Raw genomic sequence first — 23,719 nt, 5'->3', positions numbered from 1 at the left:
ATCCTGAACAGTTAAGAATTTGGGTTAGTTCCCATTTGGGCTGATTAATATTTCCCCAAAGTTTCCATGCCTTTCCCTTATTTGTCATACTCCCAAATAACCAGAATAACCAGCAGTGAACAGGAAATCTGGACTGGACCCCCAGGTTTTTGAATAGAGTTCATGCCAAATCTATGAGAGTCTATCCTTATTTATTTATTTATTTATTTATTTATTTAGCACCTCATCCCTCGATCTCAGGGCAGTTCAGCTGAGAAAAACACAAAATACATAATAGATAATTCAGGAGAGAAACAATTGGGTCCAAGTACTGACATTCCAATGTGTTGTGAAATCTATTTTACTTTGTTTCCCCCCCTTTACAACAGGCTTCCTCCACCTCAGCCCTCCAGATGCTTTGAGACTACAATTCCCATCATCCCTGACTATTGGTCCTGCTAGCTAGGGATCATGGGAGTTGTAGGCCAAAAACATCTGGAGGGCCGAGGTTGAGGAAGCCTGCTTTACAATGTAAATGGATTTAATGGTGGAGGTGAACTCCTGTTTGGAAGGCAGACGGATGACATTCATAGATGGTTTCAATGTCACAGTTACAGTTTACGTAGCAAAGATTCAGATTTAGCCTTTTCTTTTTATTGGGTTAGGGTGGTAATCAGAACTCGAACGCATCACTTTTATTAGGGCATCAGACCAAGCTTGGTCCCAGTGGGACATTATGCGATTGGGATGCCCTTTCCCTTGTGGAGATTGGTGACTCCACTGAGTTTGTTGGTGGCATCAAGGAAGGAATCTGCGGTGTTGGAGTCCATGCAGTGGTAGCCCCTCGGAGTTTTTGGTTCTCTGGACTTTGCTCAAGCTGATGCCCATGTGCAGCTCTCTTCCCCCAGGAAAGGCAGCCAGAAAAGACTTTTGCTTCACCCATAGCCACAGCCTTGGATTTGAGCAGAAACCAGACATTGCTCTCCTTCACAGCAGACAGCCTGCTTCTTCCTCCAACTCCTAGCTTACACCCACCCACCCCTCAGCCCTGGCCTTTGTCTTTTCCTAACTCACTACCAGCGAGTTGAGGGAGGGTGGTCCACCCATGCCCACCCAGGCCCACCCATTTGCTTTCTGGCATGGAGCACTTCTTTTGTAACCTTATGGCCCCATTCTCAGAAGGCCATTACCATTACTTGTCTGGATCCAGGAATTAGAAGGGTCTTGACATACAACTTACTCCCTTGCCCCCCACAACTCATAACATTATTATTTAACTAGAAAGCACTCTGAAGGTATTTGAGCCATGCAGTTTGTGGGTGAATGGCCTCACAATCCCAATCCCCACCATGAATTGTTGAATTATTATTATTTTTTAACCTCATAATAATAAGTTTAGGCAGTGAGGTGACTCCATCCCAGGATGGCAAAGGCATATGGGCAATAGAGAAAGTTTCAATAAGGTGCTTCATCTTTTCCACGTCCCGGTAAGAAAGGAACAAGAGGCCATTCTAGAATTGTAGCTCCACAGCAGGTTCCTGAATATTCTGCATGAAGATACTAGAATTGGACATCTTCCCCTACAGTCCCTCTTGCACCTGTGCCTTAGTTTGCTAGGACTTAGCTATCTGCAAAAGCACTGGCGTAGGGAGGGTAATGTCTGCAGGGTTGTGGATCAAACCTGAGTTTTCTCAAATAATTATCTATACACAGCTAGATTTCTGAGTGGAATTTTTTGTGTTGTTTTTTTATTTATTTAAATATATATTGTAAATGCACCCACTTTTGAAATGCTGCCAACCAAGTTGAAGGAGTTTAGAATAAACTCATTTGCACTTTATTCAGGGTTACATTTTTAGATGTACTAGAGTTTCTGCTTTTCCACCCACATTGTTCATTAGCATATTAGACACCCCCACGACATGTTTCCAATAGGCTTATAGCTTTAAAAGCAAAGGAAGAAAGCTCTGACGATAGATTTGAGTAGGCGGCAGCCTCCTCTGCCGCCCTGGGGGAGTTCACATTTTAGTCGTAAATTAAATATCTCCCTTTCTACAGAGCTGTTGACCCCAATAAGTTGTTTTCAGCAAGATCAAACGGTAAGTCAAGTGAAAGGAGTCTGTAGCTGTTGCGTAGGGAAATTCCCCCTTTGCGAAGGAGCCATCAGCTGAACACATAACTTGACAATCTGTAGGAGGTGAAGCCTGAAGGACACACAAGAGGCAGGCTATATTCCTGCCTTGATCCACATCAAGAATTTAGAATAGCTTCATATACTAGTGATGATTATTTTTTGCAGGCACCACACACTAGAGATCCTGGCCTGGTTCAGCGCAGATCCAGCTGCCCTCTGCGATACAAATGTAATTGTTTCATCCCTGTTGGTACATGAAAAGACTCAAATGCATATTCACCACATTTTTTATAAATGGGGTTTTGTAACCTATTTACAAAATTTCCAATGGAAAGTGACTTGCAAAAGAAAGAAAGAAATCCCTAGCAGAGCAGAACAACTGGCCATGTGGAAACATCCTCATAACCCCTTGAGAAAATCAGAAGCAGTGCTGGTGGAGGTAATGGACAGCTGACTCTTCAAAGGAGGGGAATAGAGCCTTTTAGAATATCCCAAGAGTTGTTCGTTTGAACTGCCCCACTATCAGACCCACGTGTAGCATTTGCCTCAGTGTCACTTGATGAATGAAATCAAGAGAGGAAAGCTTATAGATGGTCCCAAGAAAAAAGGAGGTGAGCATCGGGGGGGGGGCAGATCCTAAAGCAGAAGGTCAACAGGACCAGACCGCTGCTGACACTACTGCAGACGGAAGAAAAGAGAGCCAAACCTCAAGGAAGCAGCTGTTAAAGTATTTTCCCTGTAGCCAATGTTTGTTCTTGACTACAGCTTGTGGTGGGACGCGGGTGGCTCCGTGGGTTAAACCACTGAGCCTAGGACTTGCTGATCAGAAGGTCGGCGGTTCGAATCCCCACAATGGGGTGAGCTCCTGTTGCTCGGTCCCTGCTCCTGCCAACCTAGCAGTTTGAAAGCACATCAAGTGCAAGTAGATAAATAGGTCCCGCTCTGGCGGGAAGGTAAACGGCGTTTCTGTGCGCTGCTCTGGTTCGCCAGAAGTGGCTTAGTCCTGCTGGCCACATGACCAGGAAGCTGTACGCCGGCTCCCTCGGCCAGTAAAGTGAGATGAGCGCCGCAACCCCAGAGTCGGCCACACTGGACCTAATGGTCAGGGGTCCCTTTACCTTTACATCTTGTGGTTAGCAAGGAGAGAACGTGACCATGCCCAGGGGCAAAGCTAGGCTTTATTTCACCCGGGTCAAAGACCCTGTTTGGCACCCTCCACATGCATTTGCCTGAACACAGACACAGACTGGGAGCCTCAATGGCGCCCCTCTGGAGGCTTCACCCAGGGCAAAAAATACCCAGCGTGACTGGGGAAACACAGCCAGATTGGCGGGGTATAAATAAATAAATAAATAAATTATTATTATTATTATTATTATTATTATTATTATTATTATTACCTGGCTACCACCCACCCCCTTCTACAACTTGGCCATGCTAAACCAAAAGTTGGCTTATGACATTCTAAGCCAAATTTCGGACTGTTCTCCCCCAGGCACTACAGGCTGCTGCAGCCCCCCTAAGGTGGGTCTGCTTCCTTCCTGCTGTCCTGCGTCGATGTGCAGGACTTGTCTAATGGGCAATATACTTTCTAATCCAGGAAAATCAGGATTTGAAGAGCTCACTAGCTTTTCCTGACCTATAATGTAAGCAAGTTGTTTTCATTTTGTCCCGCTCGTAAATACAGCATAGCTTGGGAGCTCAGTACTTAAAGGAATGCCTCTTTCCAAATGAATTTTGGGAGGAGAAGAATCCTGTTATGTACTGAAGTTCTCACCCTGGGCCAGCAGGGGGATACTGTAGATAGTTCAGGTCCACATATGCAAATAAGGGATCGAAAGTGACGTACAGTGTACAGCGTACAGAAAGTGTTACAGTTGCATTGTAGTGGAGCTCTATATAAGCAGGCTGGCTGAACCCTTCAGTTCTGTTCTGTTCTGGCCTGTGAATAAACAAGAGCTGTTTGGAGAATCGCTGTGTCGTCTGATATGTTCACCAACAACTTAACAAATCCACTGAAGACTAACAAGCGAATTTCTTTCAGTCCGTCCATTCAACCCCCATTGCGACAACTACTCTGCCTGTGAAAACTATTTGCCTCAGTTTTATACAAAAAACCCGTTTTTTAAAAAAAGAAAAAAACATGAACACATTATGAATCCAGAAACTACTTTGTAATATACATTATTTAAATATCCATTGATGTACACAGGTGCCTATTCGTTTTTCTTCTTTCTGAAGTGTTTGTTCCCAAGGGCAGCCTCTGTGCACCAAGACTGCATTCCTACCCACGGCCAATGATAAATAAATCCCACTGCACTCTGTGAGGTTTACTCTTGAGTAAGTGGGATTAGAATTTCAGCCTTAATTTCCTTCCTATTGTAGATTTTAAAAACCAATGTAATGAATCACTCCTCATAGTTCTTTTCACATGGAAAGAACAGGAAAGACTGAAATATTTAATATTACTTTAATATCATACAAGCAGATTACAAGATCATTCGTATATTACACTGTAGACTGATTCCTTAGCATCATTATAACAAGATGTTGTGCTCTTAATTAAGCTAAACTGAATTCTTGTTTTAAACACACAACTGGATTAATTCTGAAGCTCAAATTGCATTTCTTATTTCATACTTCAAACAAAACAAAATTAGTATTTGAAAATAACTGATTTATGTAAGTTGTAATAATATATCATTGTAAAGAAAAAAATGGACCATAATTTTTGGAAAGTGAAGGACAATCTGATATTTAAATTATATATATTTCCCAGTGACAGATTTTTACTACTCAAATTCCAGATGAAAATTTAAGATTGGTTCCAGAGGGCAAAATATTTGCAGTTCAATAGATCATTAATTAATTGAGATGAAAAAGCAGCTAACACACCAAAATAGTTTTATTTCTTTTTCTTCCACTTAATTGCGTGACTCTCCAGATTCAGCAATATAGGACTGTTAGTCTGTATGTTTTTTGTTATGGAATGTGCTTTGCAAGTGTGGCAAGTTCACTATTAGGTTTAGCATCACCTGCTTCTGTTGAAAAACTGAGAGACTGCTTCCTATTGGCTCATTACAGCTGCACAGAGAGGCCCAAAGTGATCATACTGACATCAATGTTTTCCTTTATCCAATGTCCAGAAGAATACACTGATGTGGCAAGATCAACTCTGGCTATGCAACCCACAGAGCTGGATTCCCACCACCATGGGTCTGTTCTGACAGTTTCCTATAACATTTTACAATAAAATTTTCAGCTGAATTGTATAAAGTGTTTCCATATTTACATATGATTCTCATGCTACATATACACATGATTCTCATGCTACACATACACACCTACCAAGTATAAGGAGATGACAACTGGTGATTTCACCTCAGACAGGGGCTCCTATATCCTACCACACCACCACAATGAGTGTACAGGCAGCAACCGTTTTAGACATGTCCAATATGTGCATGACTGCGCATGTGCGTATTGTGCCAAACCTGGAAATGACCCAAAAAGTCACATAAAGGGGCAAAACAGGGCTTGGGCAAAACGGGGTGTTTGCAGGCTTTTTCAATGGTGTCTCAAATACATGCAATTTCAATTTCACTTTGAACGTGTGGTGCCTGGGAACGTGACCCGTGTGTAAATTGGAAGTTGGCTGTACCTATCTCAGCTAGAAGAACGCATCTCCACAGTCTGCATTACTTTCTGCCCATTCTATGGAACCACAATGTTGTTATTGTTTGTCCTACTTAAGTGATTGTAGCCAGGAAAATGGGTCAGGATTTCACCAATCTTCTCTTTCCACTTCACTTTGGGAGCAACTCCTAAGGCCTTCTCTTCTACTGATAAAATTTCCAGTCCGGAGGCACAGAATTTCTCCATACTAGTTTCTGAGGGCCTTCTATGTCCTTATACAGCACAGAGTAATTTCAGAATTATAAATCCTGGGGTGGGGGCCTTTGGCCTCACAGATGTTGCTGGACTCTTGTAGCTCATCAGCCAGAGTCAGCATGGCCAATGGTCAGGGATGGTTGTAGCTCAACAACACTGAGAGACACGTGATCCCCGTGCCCATCTTGGACTGCCTAGTTTGTATTAAAATTGTCTCCTTTGCCAGCCTCAACTTGTAATGAAAAATACTCTGTGGATTGACAGTGGAGACAATATATATGCATTTTTCCATGTTTGTTTGTTATGTAGCGCAAAAAAGCTTTCGTAAGATAAGATATTGAACTAGGGCAGGAATAGATATCCTGGACTATTATATTCAATTTCCATGCTGGTGATCCTATGTACTTTTCATTTACTATACTTATTTCCCAGCATGGAAGTTGATATTCAGCCCATGAAAGACTAGAGACTGGTTAAATGGATCTGTGGATTTAACATGCGGGTTTTAACAAAATGTAAATAGAATCAGCTGAGTGGGTGGGTAATAATTATTAGGCTCACAGCAGACATCTCCCTCCTGCTGATTCTATTCACATTTAACAACAACAACAATAACACTTTAAACAACATACTGTATTTAACTTCACGTCTTGTTAGCCTTAAGAATTTTAAAGGTTTATATCTGAAAGGGAATAGCTAGAGAAGTTCAGGTAAGGGACCTTCACGAAGTGTGATCTTTGTGAATGAGAATGGAAACTGACTTTATACACGCTGCCCAGACTATTATGCAGAACGACCTTCTGATATTGAACTTCTTCGAATTTTGCAATGCAACTCTCACCCCAAGAAATTACTAAAATGCATATTTTATGATAAAATACACTTATATATGCTTACGTTTAGAGAATACATATTTATAAATGCATATTTTGTGACGGAGGTGCCATCTTCTTAAGGGGATGGGGAGGCCCAATGTGATGCCACGTGACAGCTCACACGATGTCAGGGAGCAGAGCCAAACGCCCCCTGAGTAGTGGCTCAGCTCAGCCCCCTCCAAAATACCGGGGGGGGGGGAGAGAGAGAGAGAGAACTGCCTCGGTCCCTCTGAGTTGGCATGCCTGTTTTGTGAGAAGACACATTCAGAAATATGTAATTTAAAACATATTTATGTACTAATTTGTGTATGTTTTTCCAGTAAATTTTATAACAAGACTGTTGTTTTTTTGGTGGATTTTCTCAGATGCTGTCAACAAGTTTCGCTGTCTCCTAGTAAAAGGGAATTGTGCAGCTTGTGTTTATGTTCCAAAGGCAATAAATGTACTAGTGCTTGCAATGACCTTGAGAATTAAGTTTCTGGAGCCATGCATATTGCAATTCTGGAGCCATGCATATTGCAATTTCATACAAATGTTGCTTTACACTCCTCGTCCTTATTTTTCTCGCTCTTAGCAGCAATAAAAGATGGAAGATCTGATGTCCTGTAGACACCTGTTCGCATCCTCCCTCGGCAAGATTTTAACTCTGCAATGCAGCCTTCAAAACTGAGGTTCCCTTCAGATTCACTACAAGACCAGGCCAGACCATCTTCTGGAGCAACTCTATCCACATCTATTACACAACTTACAGGGAGTTCATTTCTGAACATTTCCCCGCTAAATTCAGCAGTGATAAAGTCATGACTAGTTTTTTTAGAACTTTGTTCATAAAGGTTTCCTCCAGCTACTTGCACATCATTTTTCTTTCTGTGGCTCACACCTAGAAAAAAAAGGGAAAGAAAGAGACAAAAAAGAGGATAATATTTATTATGCTTTGCTTTACACAAGTCAAATTTTACAGTCTATCACGTTTCAACAGCTTGGATATTTTGCTATCCTATTTTTGTGGTGCAAAATACTAAAATTTTATATATCTTGAGCTGAGTCTGTAGAACTAACTTTGTGATTTTAATTGTAAATTTGTACATTGCTTTGCACATCTGTCACGGCAGAAAAAGTAAGGAATATGTACAAAAATTGATAAAAATATAAATGCATTATTTACAAACTTCCAAATAATAGAATCACAGTAGGCCAGGATTCTCATTCGAAAACATGTGATTAGAATAATCAAACATAGCCATAAAAGCAAATAATACAGTATAAGATCTTTGGTAATCAAATCACCATTCCAGTTCCTTACATATCATTGAAGATTTCTGAGAGTGAAGGGAATTAACAAAATGTGGGATATATCCAGCCTCATATAACCAACATGCTTAACTGTAATTATTGCATGGAGGGGTTAAGACCATAGTGTTTTCTGATTTTAAATCTCTGCTGGGGCTCTCTCACCAAAGAATACTTGCCCCAAACCTGGATCTAGTCATCCAGGGAATTCTCCTTTTTTATTTTATCATATCTACATTTTTCCTTTCTACCAAATACAACATTAACCGACACAAACGGACTTTTAAAAGCCAAGTCACCCTGTCAAGAAGGCTGCTCAGTATTAGCAGCTTAGTTTCAGGATAAATTTAAGCCAGAAAGGGCCCACAATTCCTTCCGTAAGTAATATATGGAACCCATTGCATGCTTACATGGGAGTAGATCCCACTGAACACTGTATGACTTGCAGTTACTTAATGTTTTTACGCCTCTTATGTCTTGACTTTTAAATTACTTCTGCATCTACAGCGGGTAAGGAATTGTTCTTTTGCAGGATATGCACAGTGTTACTGAAATAGCCTTGGGGACTCATGTCCTAGGCCCTCCATTTTTGTCTGGGAATGCTTTCCCCATATAATGCAAAATAAGCACATAAGAGATGAGGCTACTCCTCCGCTTGCTTACAGGAGGTTTTGCTCAGGGCCATCCTCCGGTGGCATGATGGCACAGGTACAATCAGGCTGGGGGGAAATAACCCCTTCCCTTTTCTCTTTATGTTGGAAGGGGGTGGAAAAAGCCGCGTGGGAATGCCTCCAAGTTAAAAACTTTTGGAATAGAGTATTCTCCAATATGAGGGACGCTGGTGGCGCTGTGGGTTAAACCACAGAGCCTAGGGCTTGCCAATCAGAAGGTCGGCGGTTCAAATCCCCACCACGGGGTGAGCTCCCATTGCTCGGTCCCTGCTCCTGCCAACCTAGCAGTTTGAAAGCATGTCAAAGTGCAAGTAGATAAATAGATACCGCTCCGGCGGGAAGGTAAACAGTGTTTCCGTGCGCTGCTCTGGTTCGCCAGAAGCGGCTTAGTCATGCTGGGCACATGACCCAGAAGGTGTTCGCCAGCTCCCTCGGCCAATAAAGCGAGATGAGCGCCGCAACCCCAGAGTCGGCCACGACTGGACCTAATGGTCAGGCGTCCCTTTACCTTTACCTTTTTATTCTCCATTATACCCCAATTACAGGCCAACCCCTTTCTCCAAATCCTGCCTTTTTCGTTGTTTAGTCATGTCCAACTCTTTGTGACCCCATGGACCAGAGCATGCCAGGCACTCCTGTCTTCCACTGCCTCCCGCAGTTTGGTCAAACTCATGCTGGTAGCTTTGAGAACACTGTCCAACCATCTCGTCCTCTGTTGTCCCCTTCTCCTTGTGCCCTCCATCTTTCCCAACATCAGGGTCTTTTCCAGGGAGTCTTCTCTTCTCATGAGGTGGCCAAAGTATTGGAGCCTCAGCTTCAGGATCTGTCCTGCCTTAGCCCTACTGTCTTTGAACACAGACCTAGGCTCCACGCTGTGCCACAGCAAACTAGTAGGTTTCTTACTGACCGCAGCACGATTAGCGATAGCTCAGCAATGGAAGAACCAGACTGAAATACCCCTGAACACATGGCAGGGGTGAAACTAGCCTTGATTTCACCCCACATATTTGCATACACACACACACACAGAGGCAGGGAGCCTCAATGTTGCCCCTCTGGAGGTTTCACCTGAGAGGGAGCCTGGCTAGCCCCCCCGTAGCTATGGCCTTGCATATGGGAAAATAATATCTGGGATACAGCAATGCCTGAGAGTCTTACCAGACACAGGAGGGCAATTAAAGGCATAACGAATAGAGACACCCTTCCACAAACATGGACCCCTTTCTTTAACTATGCTAATGACAACAATCAAGAACTTCTTATACCAACTGCTCAATATTCTCAGTGGAGGGGTTATGTTAAGTAATAGGTTTGATTGCTGAATGTGTAAGTATATGTCTGGAGGCAATGGATAATGGTTACTGTATTTCCATTTGTTTGCAATGATACAAATTTGTTAAAAAGAAGAGATGGGGCTATGACTGACAGATCTCAGAGCTAGTTTTGACTTAGCATGGACAAGGGAAGTTGTATTTTGAAAGTTTATTGCACACAAAAGTCAGGAAAAGATAAGATGTTGGATGAATACCAGGCCACAAATTTATTGGTTAGCAAAGGAACTGCAGCAAGCTCCTCATATTTAAACATTACAATGTTTAAATATGTAAAGCCCCATCCACCAGTCATGGCAGTTCTTCCTTTCTTCATGCCCTGTCAGACAACCTTAGTTCAGAGCCCCAGAGCAACCTCTAGTTCTGTTCCTGGCTCCCCATGGCCCCCACACCCAGGCAGGCTGTGGGGAGGCCCATTATACACCCCTAAGCCAGTTACAGGTAGGTAGCCATGTTGTTCTGCCATAGTCAAAAAAAACAAAACAAAAAAAACCCTTCTGTTTCAGTGTATCTGAAGAAGTGTGCATGCACACGAAAGCTCATACCAAGAACTAACTTAGTTGGTCTTTAAGGTGCTACTGGAAGGAATTTTTTTATTTTTACCCCTAAGCCAGTTAGTCTTCAATTATGAGATAGGCACGCAAGCAACCACAAGGCTTACATTCCCTCATCCTTTACTAGGCTGATGGCTGGTTATTTTTTCCTCTTCCAAGTCATCCAGTGGTGTAGCAGAGGAACAGCACAGTTCTAGGATGTTTCTGAGCAGGACCAATGCTATCATCTGCTGGTCCACCAGAGAAATTATTGGATTCTCCTTGTTGCAGCAAATGAGTGAGGTGATGATGAAGCCTTCAAATTTGTTTATGACAGATTAGCATAAATTGGAAAATGAGGAAAATAACCAAGCAGCGGTTAGATTTCCTCTTCTTTGATGGGGTTTGTCGTTTACATGAGCAGGTTAAATGGTAACCCTTCTTTCCAAGATTATTTGCTTTTCTAATGAAGAGCTAAAGAAAGGCATGATCAAGTAGGTCACTTTCAGTTTGTTTCTAATTTTCCCACTCTACATTGTTGTATCAGTTTGTGATTTATTTATCTGTTTTTGTAAAAAATTCATCATTAATTTTTTTAGTGAAAATTTGTCTTCATATATTCAGTTTTGCCTATACACACATTTTTCAAAGCAATTCTTCCTTATATAATGCGTTTTTGTACGCCATTTCCACTAATAAATGCAAACTTTACCCTGATTTCTTAATTTTTGTGCATATTACATGGCTGGAGAAATGGACTGCAAAATTCAGAGAAGTGCCCATTTTGAAGGGCGGCAGTGTTTTCTGTTGTGCATTGCTCTGGAAAATGCTGATCAGGTAGGTTTGCCTTTGAAGGTGAGGCTAATTGAATTTCTCTGCCTTCCCTAGCTAAAGGTTGTGTATCACTTGACTGAAGACCTTTTGTATAAGCCGGAATATATGCAGTCAGAAGTGGGGGCAATTACTTCCAGGTAATTTACAATTGTAGCCATGCTATTTCCAATAAATTGGGTGAAGTGCTTACGTTATGTGTTGATTTGTGCAGCTCACCTGTTGTCAACACAGACTGTACATTCATTGAATGCCGCATGTGAACTGCCACTTTCAGAGGTGAGCAGCATGGCTCAAAAGGAATGGGCCTTTTTGTTTTGCTGCTTTACAGAGGCTTTCCTGCCAATGAATCTTACACTTTTCCAGCACCAAAATCTTAGCTTTGGCCAGGCTTTTTTCCCCTTTCTCTTACACCACTGCCTTTTTAAAGTTGCTCTGCTATTTCAGCCATTTGTTATTGTTGTTGTTCTTTATTTGATTTTTTAATATCACCCTTTATCGAAAGATCCCAAGGCGGTGTACAATATTAAGACCAAATTTTATGCAGCATCAATAAAACAACAACAACAACAACAACAACAACAACAACAACAGACAGCAGACAGCATAATAATAAATTAATCTTAGTAACAGTTGCCCCCCTACCCCACCTACAGCTTTAACAAGCTATAGAATATTTATTGGCCAAAGACCTGGGTAAAGAGGAATATTTTTCCCAGTGCTTAAAGGCATGTAATGATGGCACCAGGTGAGCCTATCTGGAGAGAGCTTTCTACATTCAAACATGTGATAATCCTACCTGCAGTATTCTGAAATGATTCCCTCCCCCTAAATTTGTAAATTCATCCTCATTTTCTCTCTTGCTAACAGCTTCATCAGTCTTCCTTGCTGGTTAGGACTTAACAGTGCAATCCTATACAATTCATATATTGTAAACTACCCTATGATACTCAGATGGAGGGTGGTATAGAAATAATAATAATAATAATAATAATAATAATAATAATAATAATAATAATGCGCATCTACTTAGAAGTAAGCTGCGTTGAGTTTAACAAGACTTACTCCCACTTAAGTGTGTACAGGATTGCAACCTCAATTAATTATTTTCTATAAATAGAAAATCAAAATGTCAATTCTTCAGCCTGAACAGGCATGAAAGCCCCTGAACTTTCCAGGTGCAACACTCACAAATGAAGCATTCCTAGAGGGGCTCTTTACCGACCTGCTCTGTCAGTCCTCCCTCCTTTATGCATGTCCATTGAGAAATGGATGATCCAGGAATTCCAGACTTCAACAGTAGGCTCAATAAACTTTTTGCCAATCTTGAAGATAATTGGATGAACTTTCTGCACAAGAAGATATGAAAAGAAGACCCAGAGACACCTTGTGGGGAAAAGCTTCTTAACATCCACCTCTCAGTGTCATGCGGCTTGAGAGGACTGTGTAGGTCTGATTTTCTTGGGATTTGGAGGAATCACCCGTGCATTTACAGATGCAAAGATGGAACACAACTCCCAACTCCCACAGCTTGGACCCCATGCCTTGCTGCTTCAACAGCCCTGAGCTGACTGCGCACTTCTCTACAGAACCAAAGTAATACCCTATTTAATCACATAGCACCCTGGTCTTTGCAGGAGAAGATGGTGAAGAGAGAATTAAGAAGCAGGAGCAGAGGATTGGGGTGGCTGCAAGAGGAGGTGGAGGTGACACAGGTAATCTTCTCTCAGCAAATAAATACAACCATCTACATCAACCTCTTCTGAACCACAGTATAATTTTCTTGTACTGCTGCAGTGTTCACAGATGCTTGGTTTCTTTGCAAGGGAAGAGGATAAAGAGAGACCAGGGGGAGAGGATCAGGGTGGCTCTAAGGAGAGGTGGAGGCCACATAGGTAGCCTTTATTGCCTTCTATATATAGCCTTCTATATGAAGCCGCTGGGAGAGATCATCAGGGGGTTTGGGCTGGGTGTCCATCAATATGCAGATGATACCCAGCTCTACCTCTCTTTCAAATCGGAACCAGTGAAGGCGGTGAAGGTCCTGTGTGAGTGCCTGGAGGCAGTTGGAGGATGGATGGCGGCTAATGGATTGAAGTTGAATCCTGACAAGACAGAAGTACTGTTCTTGGGGGACAGGGGGTGGGCTGGTGTGGAGGACTCCCTGGTCCTGAATGGGGTAACTGTGCCCCTGAAGGACCAGGTGCGTAGCCTGGGAGTCATTTTGGACTCACAGCTGTCCATGGAGGCACAGGTCAATTCTGTATCCAGGGCAGCTGTTTACCAGCTCCACCTGGTACGCAGGCTGAGACCCTACTTGCCCGCGGACTGTCTGGCCAGAGTGGTGCATGCTCTGGTTATCTCCCGCTTGGACTACTGCAGTGCGCTCTACGTGGGGCTACCTTTGAAGGTGACTCGGAAACTACAGCTAATCCAGAATGCGGCAGCTAGACTGGTGACTGGGAGCGGCCGCCGAGACCACATAACACCGGTCTTGAAAGACCTACATTGGCTCCCAGTACGTTTCTGAGCACAATTCAAAGTGTTGGTGCTGACCTTTAAAGCCCTAAACGGCCTCTGCCCAGTATACCTGAAGGAGCGTCTCCACCCCCATCGTTCTGCCCGGACGCTGAGGTCCAGCGCCGAGGGCCTTCTGGCGGTTCCCTCATTGCGAGAAGCAAAGCTACAGGGAACCAGGCAGAGGGCCTTTTCGGTAGTGGCGCCCGCCCTGTGGAACGCCCTCCCATCAGATGTCAAAATGATAAACAACTACCTGACATTCAGAAGACATCTTAAGGCAGCCCTGTTCAGGGAAGTTTTTAATGTATGATATTTTAGTGTTTTTTGGTTTCTATGGAAGCCGCCCAGAGTGGCTGGGGAAACCCAGCTAGATGGGCGGGGTACAAATAATAAAATTATTATTATTATTATTATTATTATTATTATTATTATTATTATTATTGCAGCTTATTATCCAAGGTACGACACTCATTTATTTAGTTAAGTTGTTAAGTATTTGCACAACTGCCGAGTTAGAAGTGCCCACTGATTTTTTGCAAAGGAGGACAGGGAGAAAACAAGAACAGGTGGAGGAGGCATAATGGAATAGGCATAATGTTTTTCCCATCAGAGAAGCCACTGTGACAAAAGAGACTCCTTCAGAACCAAGGTAAGATACTTTATCAGTTCCGTTGGATGCTAGGTATTTGTAAAACTGCAACTCTTAAGTGTCCACATTATCTTTGCAAGAGAGGAGGATCGGGAGGAAACCAGAATAACTTCGCCATGCATCCCTGTGACCCCCTCTCCTAGTAGCCCTGCCTGACGCAGTGGGCATCTGCCATTGCTGGAATAGTCATTCCAAGCTAAGCCCCTCTGTGTGAAGACTTCCTATTTCTGTTGATGAAGTGCAAGGCAGGCTTCTGTGGCAGTGAGACCCTGAGGCCATTTCAGCCGCATTGCCTTTTCCTCAGACACATTACACAGGTTGATTTAAATCAGAAAATAACTCACTGATGTGCCGAACTTTGGAAATCCCCCGTTGTGGCTGCAATTGCTGGGTGCTAACTTGTGACAGGATATTCTCAGTGGTGGCTCCCCATTTGTGGAATTGCCCTTCCTGGGGAGTTGTTTCTATCTTTCTCATTATCAATATTCAAGAGGCATTTTAAAAAGTCCCTGTTCACCCAGGCCAGGAGTCTGATGGCTGAAAGATACAGAACCCAGCAACCTTGGAATTATTAGGCTGTGAGAGTATGTGACTGTTTTGAAATGTTTCTTTAAATGCGTTTAATGTTTTTAGATGTTTGTAATTGTTTTGTATATATTTTAAATACTTTTTCATTTTTTAAACATGTATTCTTTTACCCTTTTTCTGTTTGACAACCAGAGCTCTTTGGGGAGCAAAGGAGGTGCAGAGATAGAAATTAAAGGAATTAAAATACCCCTGCCATTGATGATCTTCCACCTCCCATTGTGTGTTCTACTGCCAGTTGCCCCTCTTCCTGCTTCTCTCTCTGCATGTTTATGCTTCATTATTATTTCCTTTGTCATCCCAGGCAGGAGAATCTCAGCCTGTCCCTGTAGCTGTTCAGGGAACACACAGATAGAAGCATTATTTATTGGAAAACATACTTAGAGCTGTGCAGATGTGCAGGTGCACACTGAGAAGCAGCATCTAAAAATAAGGATTACTATGACCACATATCAGTGAAATGGAGGCTAAAACGTTCTTCCCACAGATTCACTGTAAGGCCAAGGATGAGGCAGAGGAGAAAGGTTTAGAAAAAAGTGCCAAATAGGTTTTGCAGGAAGGAAGCCACTCTTGCTGATATCAAGACTGTGCAGCTGGTGCTCATGAGATGATAGGCAGGAGGAAAACACAGTAACTTAAAAAGCTTGGCACAAATCTGCCCTGAGAATGCCTGGAATAAAGGGCCAGAACTAGCAGTATCAACACAAGTGGGATGAACATCATGTGCATCATGAGAAAGCAAGAAAGTGTGTGGAACAGGTTTCGGTGTTTCGATTTCTGGGAATGGAGTTGAGAGATGACCTAACCTGGGGAGAAAACAGCAAAGACCTGATGAAGAGAGCACAGCAGAGGTTATATTTTCTGAGAATCCTCCGGAAAAGTAATCTCTCAAAGGACCTTCGGATGGCAGTTTACCATTGTACCGTGGAGAGTGTATTAACTTATGGTCTCTGTGTGTGGTTTGGGAACACCATGGCCAGGGAAAAAACAATGCTGTCCAGGGTTGTAAAGACTGCAGAGAGAATAATTGGGTGCACTCTTCCCACCTTGGATCAAATCTATGCTTCCAAGTGCCATAAGAAAACTGCAGAGATAGTGCAGGATAGTGCGCACCCCGGAAATGATCTCTTTCAGCTTCTGCCTTCTGGAAGAAGGTGCAGAGTTATAAAGACTAGGACTAGCCGCCTGAGAAACAGTTTCTATCCAAATGCGATTTTGGTTTTAAACACAGTGTAAGGTAGTCTCTATAGTATATTGTATTCAATTATGGGGTATCAGAGTTTTTAAGGGGCTAACCAGGCTGGGATAGCAGGCTTGTTGGTTTTTGAATGTCTGCTGTAGATTTTTTTCAATTTTGTTGTTCTGTGTAGGATAATGACAATAAAGATTATCGTATCGGACCGGTAAAACACAACACCCCCTCCCAAGTGAATCAAGCCTAACTCTTGTAATCCTGAACCCTTTTCAATCTCTCACTCTCTCCCCTCCTAGCTTGCTTTGAGGGACTATCATTGGGAAGGAAAAAGGGGAGAAGAATTTGCATGTTTCTTGGCAGCATCAGCCCACTGGAGACTGCAAAGAAGATGAAGATGCATTGGCTAAAGTTCAGGAGGGGGGAGGGGGGCGACTAGTAGGATTTGCCTTTCCATTGTTTTCTGCTTTGTTTTTTATTCATGCTCACTATAGTATCTGCTCTGAGTATCTGCCTGAACAAATTCAGATCTGGCTCTGACTCTTCATCCTGCAGACAGATGCTGCTGCAGCTTCTCAGTCTGAATTTTGCTGCTCTGGGCCAGTCTCATACTCGGCTGTTCCTGTTCAAAGAGGACTGAGGGGCCATCCTGTACTTCCGCCCACGTCAAGGACAACTGAATAAAATTATGTCAGCTAAATCTTTTGCGTCAGTTATTAAATCTAGATCAAGAAATACTGCCACAACTGTGGCAGATTCAGAGATGGACACGACCTGCTCCTGGATGCCATTGTTACACCCATTTTTCCCAGGCCCAGAGTGTGAGTATTGCTTCAAAGGTTTCTGGTTTTTAGAGAGATCCAGAAAAGCTAAAAGAATCACATTCCCCTTGTTTGTCTCCTGTTGTAGCCTGTTTACCAGAGTGATTAGATCTGGAATGGATCAGGGCAACCTGTTTCCTCTAATTCCCAGACCCACAGGTGGAGCTGTGGTCTAAACCACTGAGCCTCTTGGGCTTGCCGATCAGAAGGTTGCGGTTCGAATCCCGGCAATAGGGTGAGCTTTCATTGCTCGGTCCCTGCTCCTGCCAACCTAGCAGTTCGAAAGCACGTCAAAGTGCAAGTAGATAAATAGGTACTGCTCCGGTGGGAAGGTAAATGGCATTTCCGTGCACTGCTCTGGTTTTGCCAGAAGCGGCTTAGTCCTGCTGGCCACATGACCCGGAAAAACTGTCTGCAGAGTGGACAAATGCCGGTTCCCTCGGCCTGTAAAGCGGGATGAGCGCCGCAACCCCAGAGTCGTTTGCAACTGGACTTAACTGTCAGGGGTCCTTTACCTTTTTTATAGGGACTGGAGAAATCTCTCAGCAACCCCCCCCCCTCAAACGGGGCCTTTGATCTTCTTCATTTATAACAGATTGAAATATAGGATCTCTTAATGGGGTTCTTATTTTCAGATAAACCAATGTCCTCAATTCTTTCACTTTGGTAGAACCAGCCAAGGTGGGGCCATTATATAATTCTGCCCCAGTTTTATCTCAGCCACCTTCCAGATAGATATATGTCCCAGCAGAAATTATTTGAAGCTACTTTTACCAGGTGGTGAACAAATCCACACTTTTGCCTTGTGAATCAAAAGTTGAAACTGAATATAGAACAGCCAAGCTGTCAAGTGCAGATGGCATAGTTATGAAGCCTCTGCTGTTAGTCAGGTCATACTACCCAAATGTTTCACGACCACCTCCACAAGCATCTCTTTTATAGAGGCTTGATAAAAAAAAAGGTTTCCAGAACAAAGAAATAAAAGGGCAATCTGAGAGCAACAATGAAGCCGTGTGGCATTATACTTCAAGAATGGGAACTACTGGCACATGATAAAGCAACAACAACTGCAAGTCATCTATGTTGGAACAGAGATATCAGAGGTACTAGTGTGAAAGTGCCTGCAGTCGAAATCTTTTCAAGAGCAGCTTCAGGACAATTTGAGCTGGAGTCCAATACCTGGGGGGCCACAGACTCCCCTGCCCCTGTTATAAAGTAAAGTAAACCACAGAGCCTAGGGGCTTGCCGATCAGGTTGGCGGTTCGAATCCCTGCAACGGGGTGAGCTCCCATTGTTTGGTCCCTGCTCCTGCCCACCTAGCAGTTCGAAAGCACGTCAAAGTGCAAGTAGATAACTAGGTACCGCTCCGGTAGGAAGGTAAACAACGTTTCCGTGCGCTGCTCTGGTTCGCCAGAAGCGGCTTAGTCATGCTGGCCACATGACCCGGAAGCTGTACGCCGGCTCCCTCGGCCAATAAAGCGAGGTGAGCGCCGCAACCCCAGTCATCCACGACTGGACCTAAAGGTCAGGAGTACCTTTACCTAACGTGTATGCCAAGGCAGTCTGCCTGTTAGTAAGGAGCTTTAATAAGTGCTTTCTCTCATACCACCCCAATCCTTCATTGTGTACAGCTGGGGAGATTCTCTTGGTTGTGCTGCACTTTAGAGAAGTACATTTGGCAGTAACCAGAAAGAGTAACAGAGCCGTTAGACAGTGGAAGGACGTTCCTTGGGGGCTTTTAAGCAGAGGTTGGATGTCCAACTGTTATGCATGATCTAGTTGAGATGCCTGCAGTGCAGGGGGTTGGACTAGATGACCCTTGGGGTCCCTTCCAACTCTATGATTCTAGGAGGCCCTTCTCTGTGGCAGTACCAACTCCCCCTTTAGCTAAGTGTTTTAGCACCTCTTGAAAATATGCTTATGCTCAAGGCTTTTGCTGGGATCATAACATTATGTTTTAATTTGCCCTGAATCACAATTTATTATTTAATTTGTGCTTTAAAGTATAGATGTTTTGTACACTGCCTTGCCATATGTGAAAGGCAAAATAAATAAAGGCTTAAATAAGCAAATAAATAGGGATGTTGGGAGACATGGACAACACCATTTATAAATGCAAATATAACAGAACAAATTCTTTCAACATTTTGCAAGTATACAATTTTGCATGTTTTATAAAAGAGTTTAATACGAGTCAATGGTACAAGAGACTTGAAGGAGTCTCACAAAAGAGATAAAAAGGGGAAAGAAATTTGCAAGAACTAAATGGATAATGAGGTTTTCATGACTTGCTATAGAATGCAATATACTGTATTTTTTGCTCTATAAGACTCACTTTTTCCTTCCTAAAAAGTAAGGGGAAATGTGTGTGCGTCTTATGGAGTGAATGCAGGCTGCGCAGCTATCCCAGGAGCCAGAACAGCAAGAGGGATCGCTGCTTTCTCTGCTCAGCGATCCCTCTTGTTGTTCTGGCTTCTGAGATTCAGAATATTTTTTTTCTTGTTTTCCTCCTCCAAAAACTAGGTGCGTCTTATGGTCTGGTGCGTCTTATAGAGCAAAAAATATGGTACATGGGCCCTGGTCAAGCTATCTGTGAGAGCTCAGATTGCATTGCCTCCATGGAAATAAATTGAGAAGCTACTTTGAAGAGGATAGTTCCCCACTGATTTTCGGTATGTCTCCCAATTGCATTTAGATCTGCTTCTGCACATTAAATACTTTTGAATAAGAAAAAAATGAATTAACGAAGAACAGAGTTTATTACTCTTTGTAGTGGTGGGAACTCAGGTACAAAATATATGCAGAAACTACATTAAGGCAGCTACAGAATAAAAGAAGATAGAAACAACAAAAGCTGCAGCTCACGGGAAGGTATGGCATGCACTAAACACAGGTCAGTTTGAAGATTTGAAAATATTCACATATGAACTCCAGTTTAAAAATAAGACAGTCTTAACTTGTAAACTCCCCTTTTAAAACACACATGCTCTAACTATAGATATACACAAATGTACACAACCAGGCCACAAAATACACTTCATGTATTATCATTTGGACATAGCCAATTACAAGGTCATTTGATGTTTAATTTCAATAATTTTTATGGTAGCATATATAAAAACACTGTGAAAGACATAAACCTTTTCTGATTTTTCAGAGTAGCAGGACAGAAGAGTTTGGCTGTCATTTGTTAGCACGTGACAATTAGGCATGTGAAAATCACTAAATAAGTACAGGTAAGAAACAAGAAATAAGCAGTCAAACCGAATGTGTTTGCATTCTACAAGTCATGATTCTACTTGGTATTGGATTTATGAAGATAAATACAGTCAGTTGCATCAGAGGTGGTGATCCAGCCCTTGGGCCCATGTGCAATGGAGACAGCAGGAAGCAGTGTAGGCAGATTACTTTCTCCCCCGCCCAGCACCACATTCTTACCAGGCATATGGCAATTACTGAATTTCTGTGCCTTCCAGCAGATAATCCAGCTGCCCATACTGATATCTGCCTGCTGCTCAGAGTGTGCAGAGGGGTGGACTCTTTGGGGAGGACTCTTTGGGGAGGGGGGGATGGATCTTCTCCCAGAGGTAGGTGTTATATATCTGGGATGGGGTGACATATCCATCCAGGCCTCCCTTTCTGGCCACCCCCAGTCTCCCCCTCCTCCGCACCCTTCCCCAGCCCTACACTTTGCACCTTCTTTGAGTGTTCTTGTCTGGCTGCTTTGTGTCCTTGAATTCTGATAATGCTTCTTGGCTGCCTAGATGGAGGGTGGAGATGTGTGTATGTGTAAAATCAGCCTCTTGGTAAAATTTACACTAGCTGCTCTGCCCACTTTGCCTCTGGCCCTGCCCACCACTGGCATGAGCAACCTCAAGGGTGGTCCAGGAGAAACATGTTACATGTGATCCTCATCTGGTATTTGCATGTGTCTTTAGAGATGAGTATCTATAAAAAGTTGTCTGCATGTGCTTCGCGAGGACGTGCCCAGGACTTCCAGCAGAAATGTGGGAACCAGACTGCGCTTTCCCTTTCCTCTTCAAGTCTTTATAATGGTATACAGCACAAAGAGGAAACGACAGCAAATAATGCATGCATATGCGTGAAAAGTGTGTCTTGGAGGTTTAAATGGAAAAACTATGTTTTGCAAGGGTCTTCCAAACAAAAATGTATTTATTTCCAACATGCAAAATGGTCGTTGAGGCTTTTTATGAGTGCACAGCCAAACAAGTGATACCACATCTGTTCTCAATTTGGAGTTTGTGTACTTAAAGCAGCCTGTAGCTCAGGCTGGCTGGTCTGGAACTTGCAGCTGTCCGCAGTGTGGACAGGCAGTAGGGGCCAGAGTGGGATGTAGACCAGGGTCACAGAGGCCAAATTGTGTGCTACCCCTCAGAACTACGGTCTGTACATGCCCTAAAGACAGGCTTCAGTTGCACTTTTCTGCATGTTGTAAACAGATGCAACAAGTGCTGAAACAAATGTAATGGGGAATCATTTCTTATTAAAGACATTTAAAATCTGGAAATACCTGATTTGGATTTCTCATGGGTAGTTTTTTCCTGATTATCTGTTAGTGACACGGGAGGTGGATACTTGGCTCCTGCAAGAGTGTTTTTGTCTGACGAAGAGGGTGGAGATGGCAGCAACGTACTGTTAGGGCTGTTAATGTCTCCCTCAGCCACCAGAGTCAAGTCTGCTACGTTCTCATCCTCAACAGTTTGTATGCTTTCAGCCTGCAGTTCTTTTGATTGCCTTTTCCATATGGTGGCATCCTGCGAAAGCGGAATCGGAGACAGTGGGTCACCAAAAGGAACACTGCAAGTCTTCTGGCTGCTGCAAGTTGCCAGCACAGCTGGTTTTTGCTTGCTTCCAGAATAAGCCATTTTGACTGCGGAGCTTTCACTACTGTTTTTCATGACGTCCACTTTGCCACTTAACTGTATGCATTTGTCCTTGACATCAGGATGTGCAATTCTCTTGTTGCAGCCTTTAGACCCTTCGGGTGTAGATGAAGAAGGCCTAGTCCCACAGGAAGGCAAGTGAAGAAAATCAGGCAGAACCAAGTCTTCTTTTCTCAGCAGCCCTCGCTGGTCATCTGCTCTGTTACTTTGCACTTTTGATATAAGTTCAAAAAACTCTATTGCAAGAAACCCAGAATAGACCCATTAGTCAATACCGCAAAATTTCATGACACCACACAATCATTTTTTTTCTTAACTAGACACATTTGATTCACCCACCATTTACCAACAACACTGAAAAAACAACAAAATCTAAAACATCTGCCCACTTTCTGAGCTGAAACTCCTATAACATTATAAATAAAACTAAAGTTTACAAGTAACATTAAAAGACAATAGTAATCCTAAATCTCTGATGATTTTAATAGGTGCATGTAGTAGCATATTTTTTTCTGGTACCAGTTTTTCATATTATACCTGCCACTTGTAATATTTCATATGAAAGATGTCATTTCACCCTGCTTGTATTAAATACATTGAGAAAGAATGAGGATTGCTTTTCTCCACTGGTTACGGGGGGGGGGGGACATATCCGCCTGCTGAATCTGAACACAAATAGGGGGGAAAATGCAAAGAAAAAATGCACAGTGTGACACATAGGCATTTCATGTGAATACCAATTCTAACTGCAGTAGGAGATGGATAGAAAGTTATAGCCTCATCTGTCCAGGACCCAGGCAGGTTTCACAAATGAGCAGCACTCTCTGGAATCCAGAAACCACTTCCACATGCCAAAAGCAGACCTCTGAATCTGCCCATTGTTGCCTCATGCAACTGGCATTCACAGACTAGCAGTTGCATGTACATAAGGCATTGCCCATAGCCCCACCAGGCATGCTGCTGCCACTGCTGCTGCAAAAAAGAACCAGGCACTTTTAAGCCAGGACCAGGCATCTTTATTGCATGTAGGAGATGGTATGCGTGAGCACCCCTTGGGTCACCGTGAAGCAGGTGTGATCCTTTAAGTGAGTGCATGCAAAAAAGAGAGAGAAACATTCAGTGTGCACACCAAGCTCATGTGCTAAAAACACTTGCGGAGGCATGAAGGGTGTGCTGCCATCTTTGCTGACACATTCTCCACCTTCCTCTGCCTTCCCCCCAATTGCCTAGGGCAGGGGAAATGAGAGGTAAGGAATCCAGCTCCTCAGCAGAGGGCAGTTATTGCCAAGGAGGGAACAGGGCCCACATATGCCAACACACCTAGCAGAAATGCTATGCTAATTATGTCCATTTCCATCAGGAACAGGCTTTCCTGCCAGGCACACTGGGGCATAAACAGCTTTGTTCATAGTCTGCTTGAGCCGGCTACAAGCAGGGTCCTGCCTGGCAACTAATGGAGGCCCTTACGGAACTGAAATATTCCTAGTTGCAGATGATGAAATGTCACTATATT

General features: G+C 43.1%; 1 protein-coding gene and 1 long non-coding RNA gene across 7 annotated transcripts in view; one reads left to right on the top strand and one right to left on the bottom strand.

The window, feature by feature from the left end:
* Positions 1–5,418: 5,418 nt before the first annotated feature.
* The window catches only part of RGS12 (regulator of G protein signaling 12), an 86,376-nt gene continuing 68,075 nt past the window's right edge, over positions 5,419–23,719 (bottom strand). For 5 of the 6 annotated variants that reach the window (XM_081207590.1, XM_081207589.1, XM_081207588.1 and 2 more), the window contains 2 exons: positions 21,834–22,442; positions 5,419–7,759 (listed from right to left, as the gene is read on the bottom strand). In XM_081207590.1, the coding sequence (XP_081063716.1) occupies positions 7,404–7,759; positions 21,834–22,442 (965 nt within the window). In that variant the 3' untranslated portion in view covers positions 5,419–7,403. Of the gene's footprint in view, positions 7,760–21,833; positions 22,443–23,719 lie in introns of those variants that run through there. The other variant, XM_081207591.1, reaches the window with a different exon arrangement.
* On the top strand, positions 10,786–13,430 carry LOC308594676. Its single transcript, XR_014011551.1, has 3 exons — positions 10,786–11,007; positions 11,593–11,675; positions 13,173–13,430. It is a non-coding gene; the product is annotated as an uncharacterized lncRNA (long non-coding RNA).

The sequence above is a fragment of the Podarcis bocagei genome (genome assembly GCF_964188305.1).
Source record: "Podarcis bocagei genome assembly, chromosome: 9".
Taxonomy (NCBI): Eukaryota; Metazoa; Chordata; class Lepidosauria; order Squamata; family Lacertidae; genus Podarcis; species Podarcis bocagei.
This window is presented reverse-complemented; position numbering and strand designations above follow the sequence as displayed.